Source organism: Oryctolagus cuniculus, chromosome 15 (assembly GCF_964237555.1).
Source record: "Oryctolagus cuniculus chromosome 15, mOryCun1.1, whole genome shotgun sequence".
Lineage (NCBI taxonomy): Eukaryota > Metazoa > Chordata > Mammalia > Lagomorpha > Leporidae > Oryctolagus > Oryctolagus cuniculus.
The window spans coordinates 34,519,234-34,531,503 of record NC_091446.1 but is presented as its reverse complement, the minus strand read 5'-3'; the positions used below and the strand labels follow the sequence as shown (position 1 = coordinate 34,531,503).

The following is a 12,270-nucleotide window of genomic DNA, read 5'->3' as shown; positions in this document are numbered from 1 at the left end:
GATTTGGATCTTTTTCTTCTTTTTTTAGTTAGTTGGGACAATGGAGTGTCAATTTTGTTTATTTTTTCAAAAAACCAGCTCCTCATTTGGCTGATTTTTTGTAATGTTTTTTTTTATTCAATCCTGTTGATTTCTTCTCTGATTTTAATTATTTCTCTTCTCCTACTAGATTTGGGTCTGGTTTTCTACAGTTTTTCTAATCCTTGAGATGAATTGAAAGCTCATTTATTTGGTGCCTTTCCAATTTCTTGATGTAGGCACCTATTGTGAAAAACTTTCCTCTTACTGCTTTTGCTGCATCCCATAAGTTTTGGTATGTTATGCTGTTATCCTCATTTACTTCCAGAAAGTTTTTTACTTCTCTTTTGATTTCTTCTATGAACCAATGTTCATTCAGTAGCATGTTGTTCAATTTCCTTGTGTTTGCATATGCTCTAGGGATTCCTGAGTTGCTAATTTCCAACTTCATTCCCCTATGCTCTGAGAAGCTGCATCGTATGATTCTGATTCTTTTGAATTTGTTGAGACTTGCTTTATGACCTAGTACGTGGTCAATCCTGGAGAAGGTTCCATGTACTGCTGAGAGGAATGTAAAGTCTTTAGATGTAGGATGAAAAGTTCTGTAGATATCTGTTAGATCCATTTGGTCTATAGTGTCATTTAAATCTATGGTCTCCTTGTTGATTTCTGTCCTGTTGATCTGTCTCTTTCTGAGAGTGGAGTATTGAAGTCCCCCAGTACTATTGTATTGGGGTCTAAGTCTCCCTTTAAGTCCCTTAACAAATCTTTTAAATAAACCGGTGCCCTGTAATTAGGTGCATATACATTGATAATCGTTATATCTTCCTGTTGAATTGATCCCTTAATCATTATATAGTGCCCCTCTTTGTCTCTCTTAACAGTTTTTGTGTTAAAGTTTATGTGGTCTGATATTAAGATGGCTACACCCGCTCTTTTTTCATTTCTGTTGGCATGGTATATCTTTTTCCAGCTTTTCAGTTTCATTCTGTATGGATCTTTATTGGAAAGATGTGTTTCTTGTAGGCAGCAAATAGGTGGGTATTATTCCTTAATCCATTCAGTCAGTCTGTGTCCTTTAACTGGACACTTGAGGCCATTAACATTCAATGTGACTATTGATAAGTAGTAACTTTGCCCTGCCATTTCCCAAAGATTTTTTTTAAACTTTTATTTAATGAATATAAATTTCCAAAGTACAACTTATGGATTACAATGGCTTCCCCCCCATACCGTCCTTCCCACCCACAACCCTCCCCTTTCCCACTCCCTCTCCCCTTCCATTCACATCAAGATTCATTTTCGATTATCTTAATATACAGAAGATCAGCTTAGTATACATTAAGTATGGATTTCAACAGTTTGCTCCCACACAGAAACATAAAGTGAAAAATAATAGATGATTTTTTTTAATGATGATGAAATCAGAGCAGACCTATTGTCATGTTTAATCCCAGTGAGAGTCAAGTTGGGAATTGATAATTTCTTTTTTTTTTTTTTACAGAGGATCAGTTTAGTATGCATTAAGTAAGGATTTCAACAGTTTGCACCCCCATAGAAACACAAAGTGAAATATATTGTTTGAGTACTCGTTATAGCATTAAATCTCAATGTACAGCACATTAAGGATAGAGATCCTACATGAGGAGTAAGTGCACAGTGACTCCTGTTGTTGACTTTACCAATTGACACTCCTGTTTATGGCATCAGTAATCTCCCTATGCTCCAGTCATGAGTTTCCAAGGCTATGGAAGCCCTCTGAGTTCTGCGACTCTTATCTTGTTTAGACAAGGTCATAGTCAAAGTGGAGGTTCTCTCCTCCCTTCAGAGAAAGGTACCTCCTTCTTTGAAGACCTGTTCTTTCCACTGGGATCTCACTCACAGAGATCTTTTGCCAGAGTGTCTTGGCTTTCCATGCCTGAAATACTCTCATGAGCTTTTCAGCCAGCTCTGAATGCCTTTAGGGCTGATTCTGAGGCCAGAGTGCTATTTAGGACATCTGCCATTCTATGAGTCTGCTGAGTATCTCGCTTCCCATGTTGGATCACTCTCCCCTTTATTTATTCTATCGGTTAGTATTAGCAGGTACTAGACTTGTCTATGTGCTCCCTTTGACTCCCAGTCCCTCCAGCATGACCAACTGTGAACTGAAATTGATCACCTGGAACAGTGAGATGGCATTGGTACATGCCACCTCGATGGGATTGAATTGGAATCCCCTGGTATGCTTCCAACTCCACCACTTGGGGCAAGTCAGCCTGAGCATGTCCCAAATTATACATCTCTTCCCTCTCCCATTCCCACTCCCATGTTCAACAGGGATCACATTTCAGTTAATATTCAACACTTAAGAATAACTGTGCATCAATTACAGAACTAAACCAGTCATATTAAGTAGAACAGATAAAAAAACTACTAAGAGGGATAATGTATTAAGTTGTTCATTAACAGTCAGGGCTATGCTGATCAAGCCACCGTTTCCCATAGTGTCCACCTCACTCCAACAGGTCTCCCTCTTGGTGTTCAGTCAGTCGTCACCAATCAGGGCGAACATATGGTATTTGTCCCTTTGGGACTGGCTTATTTCACTCAGCATGATGTGTTCCAGATTCCTCCATTTTGTTGCAAATGACTGGATTTCATTGTTTCTTACTGCGGTATAGTATTCTAAAGAGTACATATCCCATAATTTCTTTATCCAGTCTATCGTTGACGGGCATTTAGGTTGGTTCCAGGTCTTAGCTATTGTGAATTGAGCTGCAATAAACATTAAGGTGCAGACCTCTTTTTTGTTTGCCAATTTAAATTCCTTTGGGTAAATTCCAAGGAGTGGGATGGCTGGGTCGAACGGTAGGGTTATATTTAGGTTTCTGAGGAATCTCCAGACTGACTTCCATAGTGGCTTGACCAGTTTGCATTCCCACCAACAGTGGGTTAGTGTCCCTTTTTCCCCACATCCTCGCCAGCATCTGTTGTTGGTAGATGTCTGCATGTGAGCCATTCTAACCGGGGTGAGGTGAAACCTCATGTGGTTTTGATTTGCATTTCCCTGATTGCTAATGACCTTGAACATTTTTTCATGTGCCTGTTGGCCATTTGGACTTCCTCTTTTGAAAAATGTCTATTGAGGTCCTTGGCCCATCTCTTAATTGGGTTGTTGGTTTTGTTGTTGTGGAGTTTCTTGATCTCTTTGTAGATTCTGGTTATTAACCCTTTATCTGTTGCATAGTTTGCAAATATTTTTTCCCATTCTGTCGGTTGTCTCTTCACTCTCCTGACTGTTTCTTTTGCAGTACAGAAACTTCTCAATTTGATGCAATCCCAATAGTTGATTTTGGCTTTGACTGCCTGTGCCTCCCGGGTCTTTTCCAGAAATTCTTTGCCTGTGCCAATATCTTGAAGGGTTTCTCCAATGTTCTCTAGTAACTTGATGGTGTCAGGTCGTAGATTTAGGTCTTTAATCCATGTTGAGTGGATTTTTGTGTAAGGTGTAAGGTAGGGGTCTTGCTTCATGATTGGTTAGTAATTCCGCACAGCTGAGTGGAATTGAAGGTAGTCAGCTTCCGATCTCTGGCTCCTGTGGGTATAACATTCACCTGCTCTTTCCCAGGACCACACAGAGAATCTGTTCTGCCCTCAGTGTGGGCTCAAATTCTCCTGTATTACAAGGAGATTGAAACATCCTGCTGAGCATTTGGCAAGAATTTAAGTATGTAACTAGTATATTGACATAAATTGCTCAAAGTAGGTTAAAATACATACCAAAATTTTAACACAATCATAGTTATTTTCTCATTGAGTAGCATTGTTATTTATAATAGCTTTAAAATATAAATGCATACAGTTAAAATTGTGATTAAAATACATAGGTGATGCTGTAGTCAGGGGAAGCACTTGTGTGTGTATCCACTTCTGTGTGTATTTGATTTTAGGTGAAAGTGGAGATATCAATCCTCTTCTCTCATGTTTAAAGGTCATGGGATGTGACCTGAACTTGAATAGATCAAAAAGTACAAACAAAAGTAGAATCATTATTTAGAAATATGAAATACATTTCAGAAAACTCTGTGACAATGAATCAAAGATGTTGCATTTAGGGAGAAGAACTTTGAAGAGAGTGTCTTGCACTTACACCCAGGTGCAAACACACACACACACACAGAGTCCTCAACCAGTGATCATTTGACTTGTACTTTTTTTTTACTTTAATGTGGTATGGAACTGATATCCACTAAAATAGGAATCATATTTCAAATTTTGATTTTTGATCTCTTCTGGAATCAAAAATATGCAGCGTGATATTGTTTTGTGAAACTGGATAATGGCAGTAAGCTAGAGTTTCCAGTCAGTCCCACATTCATGAGAGATAACAACTGATTCCCTAATGTACCATATTCAATAAATGGCATGGGCTATCCAACTCTCTACTATAAACTTGGTTTGCATTAGATGATTTTGATCAATGTTATGCTTTGTAAGTGTTCTGGAGCCCAGGATAAGCTATAATATTTTAGAAGTTAGGAGTATTTAATGCATTGGCACCTTAATGATATTTTCAATTTATGATAGGTTGATTATGGCATAACCCCATTGTAAATTGATGGGCATCTATAGAAATTTACCATAAAATTTAACTTTAAAAACATTCCATATTATTTGATAACAAGTTAATATTCATTTCTGGGTAGCGAGTGGTGTAGCAAGTAAAGGTGCTACCTGTGGGGCCAGCATCCCATATGGGTACTTGTTCGAGTTCTGGCTGCTCCCTCCACTTCCAGTCCAGCTCCCAGCTGGTACACTTGAGAAAGCAGTGGAAGATGGCCAAATTCCTTAAACCCCTGCACCGATGTAGAAGACCCAGAAGAAGCTCCTGGCTCCTAGCTTTGGATCATCCCAACTCCAGCTGTTGCAGCCATTTGGGGAGTAAACCAGTGGCTGGAATCTCTCTCTCTCTCTCTCTCTCTCTCTCTCTATATATATATATATATATATCCTCCTCAGTAACTCTGCCTTTCAAATAAATAAATATTTTAAAAATCAATATTCATTCCTAATTTTTCTGTAATGACAGTAATTTCTTGAGTTAATAATGAGATAAATGTTATGTTCATGTTTTAAAATGTATCATAATTTTTACTAAATAAGTTGATATATTTGCTAAAATATCATTATATACAAATGCACTTGCATAACTCCATTTCATGGAATTTTTACATTTGTCTAGTTATACTCAGAGCATGTAAAAGGCCCATGGTATAACCCTATACCTCTTGTAACCCTGAAGTTCTGTGACAACTGTGTCAGTTTTCTCTTTCCCATGAGTTCTTTCTTATGTCTTATCAGCTAGGGTCCAGGAGGAGATTGAGCATGTGATTGGCAGACACCGGAGCCCCTGCATGCAGGACAGGAGCCGCATGCCCTACACGGATGCTGTGATACATGAGATCCAGAGATTCATTGACCTGGTCCCCACCAGTTTGCCCCGTGCTGTGACACGTGATGTTAAATTCAGGAACTACCTCATCCCCAAGGTAAGAACGTTTCTCCCACACCGTACCTCTGGGCTTTTGAAATTCTGAAGTTCTCAGTACTGTTTGAATACCTATTCTCATATGTTTGGCAGATTGATGGACTTAATACTATTTCTAAACTACATAGCTTCAAACTATAGTGCTACATAATAGATCTTCATATATTGCAATGTGAGTCTTCCAAATTTGTTCGACTTTTCATGATTACTCTGACTACTGTTAGTTCTGTACATTTTCAAATACATCCTAATGTCAATTGTTAATTTCCAAGCACTCTCCTAGAGTTCTAGGGGAGTAACATTAAATCTATAGGTAAATTTAGAAAAAAAAGAGAGATCCTAACATGTTCAGTATTTCAACATGTGGATATTATATATTTTTCCAACAATTTGAACTTTCTTTATTATTCTGGTAATAATTTGTTTCCAGTGCAATGGTACACACACATTTCAAAAGGTTTCTCCTGATACCTAATATCTTGATTGTAACATAAATAATAAAGTTTTTTCCATTTCTGTTTTTGTTCTATGAAAATATTATTATAATTTTATTGCCTTTTGTCTTGCAAGTTTGCTAAATTTACTAGTTGTTGCTAAAATTTTATGTGTAGATTCATTTGGAATTTCTAATGTACCTTATCCTACTTGCTTTATTTTTTATTTTCTAATTCTCATGACATTAATTTATGTTTACTTTATTTGTGCCCTGGAGGGAATTTCATGAGAGCATTGAGCAAAGCGGTAGTGGTGGGCATCCATGTTCTGTTTTTGATCTCTAGTACTGGTGGTTTAATAACAGTCTAGTGAGCATGATGGAAGATCTCCATTTTGGTAGATGTGTTTTTTTAATATTTTATTTATTTGAAAGGCAGAGTTACAGAGGGAGAGAGAGAGTGAGAGAGAGAGAGAGAGAGAATAGACCTTCCATCCACTGCTTCACTTCCCTAAATGTCCACAACTCCCGGGGTTGGACCAGACCAAAGCCAAGAACAGGAGTTTCCTGTGGGTCCCCTAGGTGGCTGCAGGGACCCAAAGATTTGGGCCATCTCTCACTGCTTTCCCAGGTGCATTAGCAAGGAGTTGGATTGGAAGTGGAGCAGCAAGGACTCAAACTGATGCCGATATAGATGCTCACACTGTAGGCAGTGGCTTTACCTGCTGTGTCACAGCACCAGATCTAGATGTTGTATTTCTTCTCAAATGAATGGAGATTCCTTTCTCCCATCTTTGCATGATATTTTGTGACCAATTTCATTAAATGGATTCTACGCTTCTTTTTCAGTGGTATATTTGGCCTCCCTTTCTCCACTAAATATGTTCATAATAAGTAATATATACCATCAGCTTTATCTTATCCTCTTATTGTTTGTAAAGGACATTTGTATTTATATTTGTGAAAGGTCATTCTCCAATTTTTCTTCCTTGAAATTTCCATCTCAGATATCTGATATCAAGGTAATGCTGGCCTCATAAATGAAGTGAGATACACTCTTCATTTTTAGTCTATTTTTATTACCTTCCTATATTTCCACTCTTCTTTGGTGAACACTTGGTTGTGTCTTTGTAATGGCTAATAAACTTTGGTTAAGAATAAATTATGATTGAAAAAATGTGGTTTCTGATGATTTTTATCATCTTCAAAAAAGAGTTCTTATACCCTTCCAAGCTCGTAACAGTAATGCTTTATTTCCTACTTTCTGTCAGGATTAGACATGATCACACTGCACTATTAAATGTAACCATCAGCTGACATACCTGAGATTCTTCCAATAGAAATTTCTACAGCAATGCAAATGTTGTACATCTGTGTTGTCCTATAAAGAAATTATGAGCCACGGGTGCATGTGAAGTATCTCTTATATTATCGGGACAATTGAATGAATGCTTTTTAAATTTTATTTATTTTCATTAATTTAATAAACTAATATTAAGTATAAATAACAATATATGGAGCATGGCTACTCTATTGTGCAGCACAAATATACAGTCTTTTTCTTAACAGGGTTAGAAAACCCTTTTCACCAAAAATCTTCCAAAGAATAAAATATAAGTTAGCAAGATCTCTTTGGCCAGCTAAAACTTGACTTTGAATGAAGTGAACCATTTATGTTCTTATTTATCCAAATTTTAGTAAATATTCATAATTTCTCTAAAAATATCAATGTGTTTGTTTAGATAATATTACCCTACAATATGATGAGTGTATCATAAATTCTAGCAATTACCTTAAAATATCTTTTGAAAATGTAAAAAAAATTCTGAAAATGGAAATATTAGGTTCCTGAATTTTCACTTACGGGGTCAAGTATTTATAACTCTAAGAAGGTAAATGTTCATATTTTTTACCTAAAGTGGAGAAATTAGAAGAAATTAAAACTACAACTCCAAGGATATTTTGAGATGCCTAATAAAATAAATTAGGGAAGAATAATTTGTGCTTTTGTGTCCTATCTAAAACTATTTTACACCACAGGGAGCCAAAGGTTTACCCCTGCATTTTGTTTTAGAAATTTTATACCTTTAACTCATGTATTTAGATCACTGATCAACTTCAAGTTAATTTTTATTTATGTGTGAAGTATTGATCTTGCAGAATTTCTTTTCTTGTCAGTATCAAATATTCCAAGATGATCTGTTGAAAATATGTCTTTGTATCTTCAGATAAATTTTCACATATTAAATTTTTAAATAATCCATGGAAATAATCTAAAAGAAAATATAGCCCATATATATGATAAACTCAAGGAATGAAACAGTCACTCAGCATCATATCTTTAAAATTTTTAAACTAAATAGCATTTTCAATACCAATATATATAAGTATGTACATGCTTACTTTTATACCTAGATATCTTTCTACTTTTCACATTTAGCACTTCAATACTCAAATATATATATATCCTAAAAATAAGAACTTTCTTTTATATAGTAATAAAAACTCGTATCTCTTCATATTCAAAGAATTATCATTGAGGCCAGTGCCACGGCTAACTAGGCTAATCCTCCGCCTACGGCGCTGGTACCCCAGGTTCTAGTCCCGGTTGGGGCACCGGTTCTGTCCTGGTTGCTCCTCTTCCAGTCCAGCTCTCTGCTGTGGCCCGGGGCTGCCAGTGCAGGATGGCCCAAGTGCTTGGGCCCTGCACCCACATGGGAGACCAGGAGGAGGCACCTGGCTCCTGGTTTCGGATGGGCGCAGCGTGCTGGCCGTAGCAGCCATTTGGGGGGGGGGGGGTGAACCAACAGAAGAAAGACCTTTCTCTGTCTCTCTCTCTCTCACTAACTCTGCCTGTCAAAAAAAATTATTATTGAAATAATAATATTGTTGCAAAAATACCCTATACTTAAATTTTCCATTTCTACTACTTACTTTATATTCCTTTTTCTTGCAATATGTTGTCCAAACAAGGAACAAGGATACAACTGATTACCTTGTCCCTTACTCTTAATCATTTCTTCTGAATATTTTTGGCTATTTCCATCTGTAAAAAAGAAAGAGCTCTGTCATTATTAGTTAAGAGGAAAAACTCATATCAGTAATAACTGCTCAATTTTATTTCATTTCTTAGCTGTGTATTTTATCATCTAGAAATGGAAACTTCTAATGAAATCAGACTGCTGGTCTAAAAACCTTTTTGAAAAGACACTCTGGACAATTCAGGAGCCAACGGAGTCTTTTTTTAAACCAGAATTCCTTAAAGATGTGGGAAACTGAAGGGATTACAAAGAGCAGCAGGTGGGGATAGACATCAGTGTTCGTTGCCCATGTGGTGACAAGGAGAACAGAGTGTTGAGATCCAAGTATTGCAGTACTGAGAACTTCACATTTAATTGTAGGTCACCTTAGCAAAATCATTGCCACCTCCCTTAAACTCATGCATTTTATTACTTTGTATGTCTAGCTGGAAATGTCATTGCTTTTATTTGGTGAGAATTTCCTCAACCAAGGATCAGAGAAATTACACGAAATAACCTCCAATATTTCTTCCAGCTCCGTGACTTCATTATATCTTAATTTATCTGTGCCCATTAATTCCAGGGCACGACCATATTAACATCACTGACATCAGTGCTACACGATGACAAAGAATTCCCCAACCCAGAGAGCTTTGATCCTGGCCACTTCCTGGACAAGAGTGGCAACTTTAAGAAGAGTGACTATTTCATGCCTTTCTCAACAGGTATAGAAATTAATTCACTAATACAGAAGACAAATTATCTTCATGGGGTCAGTAAACGTTGATGATGCCTAATTCAGGGGCTGGGTAGAACTGCTTTGTGTGCATGACCACAAATACCACCCTCAGGGCTCATGCATGTTCCCTGACCATGGTACATCCTCATTTTGGATACAACTTTGAGTTTTCAAAATTAAGAGAGGTAGAGGAAAGGTTGAATTCTGCCTCTTGAAACATCCTCAACTACACATAATTCCTCATTCAATAACTCACATTGTTTCAGGCTAGAAAAAGAGAGAAAAATGATGCATGTGATCTATGCTTAATTTTGTGACTAAAACCAGAAAGAGTTAGAATCTACTGTTTGCGGGAGTCATGGAGTGCAATGGGAAATGTCTGGCTCAGAAAAACTAGAAGTGGATGTTCTCAAGTATTCATGTGAAGACAGGTCAGAAATTATATTACTTCTAGACAGAAGGTATAGCATGAGATAAAAGTTGAAACAGCATGGTGTGTTGGAGACTGATGAAGAGTGGGTGTGGCTAGGCAACAGACTAAATGGATGATATGAATAGAAGGAAAGATGATGGCATGGAACACCAGGCAGGGACCAAGGAACCTAAGCATTCAAGGTGGATTTCTAGAAAAAAGATTGAAAAAACAAGTTATAATATGTGAACGGTTAATGAAATGCTCAGCACAGATCTAATGTTCTATAATTTTAGGTGAATTAAGAGGCCTTCGTAAATGAAGATACTAGATGGATATAAAGCATTTCCATCATTTTGTCCATCTATAAAATTAACCATATTTCATATTTCATAACTATATTCCATATTTACCAGTCATCTATCCATTCAATTATCCATCACATAGTAATGACATAATTCTTTTTGTACCAAAAGGAACCTATTATTCAAGGAGTATCTGTCCTCTGTTACTTTCAGGAAAACGTATTTGTGTGGGAGAGGGCCTGGCCCGCATGGAGCTGTTTCTATTCCTCACCACCATTTTACAGAACTTTAGGCTAAAACCTCTGGTTGATCCAAAGGACATCAACATCACCCCAGTTGTCAATGGATTTGCTTCTGTGCCTCCTCCATACCAGCTCTGCCTCATTCCTGTCTGAAGAAGACAGATTGCCTGGGCCCATCTCCGCCTTCATCCACAACTCCTCTTCCTCTGGTCAGCTCCTTCTCTTTATAGGAGATGCTTTCTCAGACCTCTCCTCTCATATTCTTATTCCTTCAAGATCCACTTACCATCCAACTTCCTTTAAGGAAAGTTTCCTGAATTTTCACAAATAAAATATATGACTACCATTCTTCATACTCCCCATACCTATATGCTCTCTAATTTAATACTTATATGAGTGATTACTGAGGTTTCAATGAAAACAGACCAAAACTTGGAAGATATTGTTATGTGAAATAAAACATAAATAAAAAACAGAAACTGCATAATGTAATTTACATCAAAAAATCTGAAGTTTGAAGTCATAGAAGTAGAGAGAAGTTCACTCGAAGCTGGGATAGGGATTGGATTGGATGAGTAAAGGTGAGAAGTTAGCTAAAACGCACAAAAGTTCAGTTAGTCTGGTAGAAGGAAAAATTTCTAATGATCTATTTGACACTGTGATAACTATTGCTATTAATAATTCATTGTATATATCAAAACTAATGTAACAGGTTTCAATGTTCTCATCACATACAAAGAATAAGTATGTGAGATAATGACCATGTTAATTAACCTATTTTAATTATTCTACAGGGAATACATATATCACAACCTATTGTACTCTGTGTAAAAATGTATACTGTTTTTCAATGAAAAACATATGGAAGTGGATTAAAATTAAAAGTGCATATTAAAACCAAATTACATATGCATTAAATCTTTTTTTTAAGCTCTTCACACCTTCCTTTATTTCCCCAATCCACATGGGAGACCTGGAAGGAACTCCAGGCTCCTGGTCAGATCAACCCAGTTCTGTCTGTTGCAGACATTTGGGGAATAAACCAACAGATGGAAGACCTCTCTCTGTCTCTCCCTCTTTCTCTCTCTGTAACTCTTCCTTTCAAATAAATAAATTTTAAATCCAAGTTTCTAATTGGTACATTTAAAAAAAAGAATCTCATACACATACCTTTTAGAAAAGATTTATTTAGTTATATGAAAGGCACAGTTAGAGAAAGAGAGAAAGAGGACACACACACACACACACACACAGAGAGAAGTAAAGAGAGAGATCTTCCATCCACTGGTTCACACCCCAAATGATCACAATGGCAGGACTGGGTCAGGCCAAAATCAAGAGCAAAGAGCTTCATCCAGAGCTCCTTCCAGGATGCAGGGACCTAAGTGCTTGAGCCATCTGCTGCTGCTTTGCCAGGTCCATTAGCAGGGAGCTGGATTGGAGGTAGAGTAGCCAAAACATGAATCAGTACCCATAGGGGATGCAAACATTGCAGGCCACAGCTTAATGCGGTACCCCACAAAGCCATCCCCGACATACACATACTTCAAGTGAAAAAACTAAATACAAAA

General features: G+C 37.1%; 1 protein-coding gene across 1 annotated transcript in view; it reads left to right on the top strand.

Moving 5' to 3' along the window:
* LOC100351599 (cytochrome P450 2C18) overlaps positions 1–11,601 on the top strand; it is a 37,488-nt gene extending 25,887 nt beyond the window's left edge. The window contains exons 7-9 of the mRNA XM_008270236.4: positions 5,362–5,549; positions 9,585–9,726; positions 10,671–11,601. Coding sequence (XP_008268458.2) covers positions 5,362–5,549; positions 9,585–9,726; positions 10,671–10,852 — 512 coding nt within the window. The 3' untranslated portion in view covers positions 10,853–11,601. The remainder of the gene's footprint in view (positions 1–5,361; positions 5,550–9,584; positions 9,727–10,670) is intronic.
* The last annotated feature ends 669 nt before the right edge of the window (positions 11,602–12,270 follow it).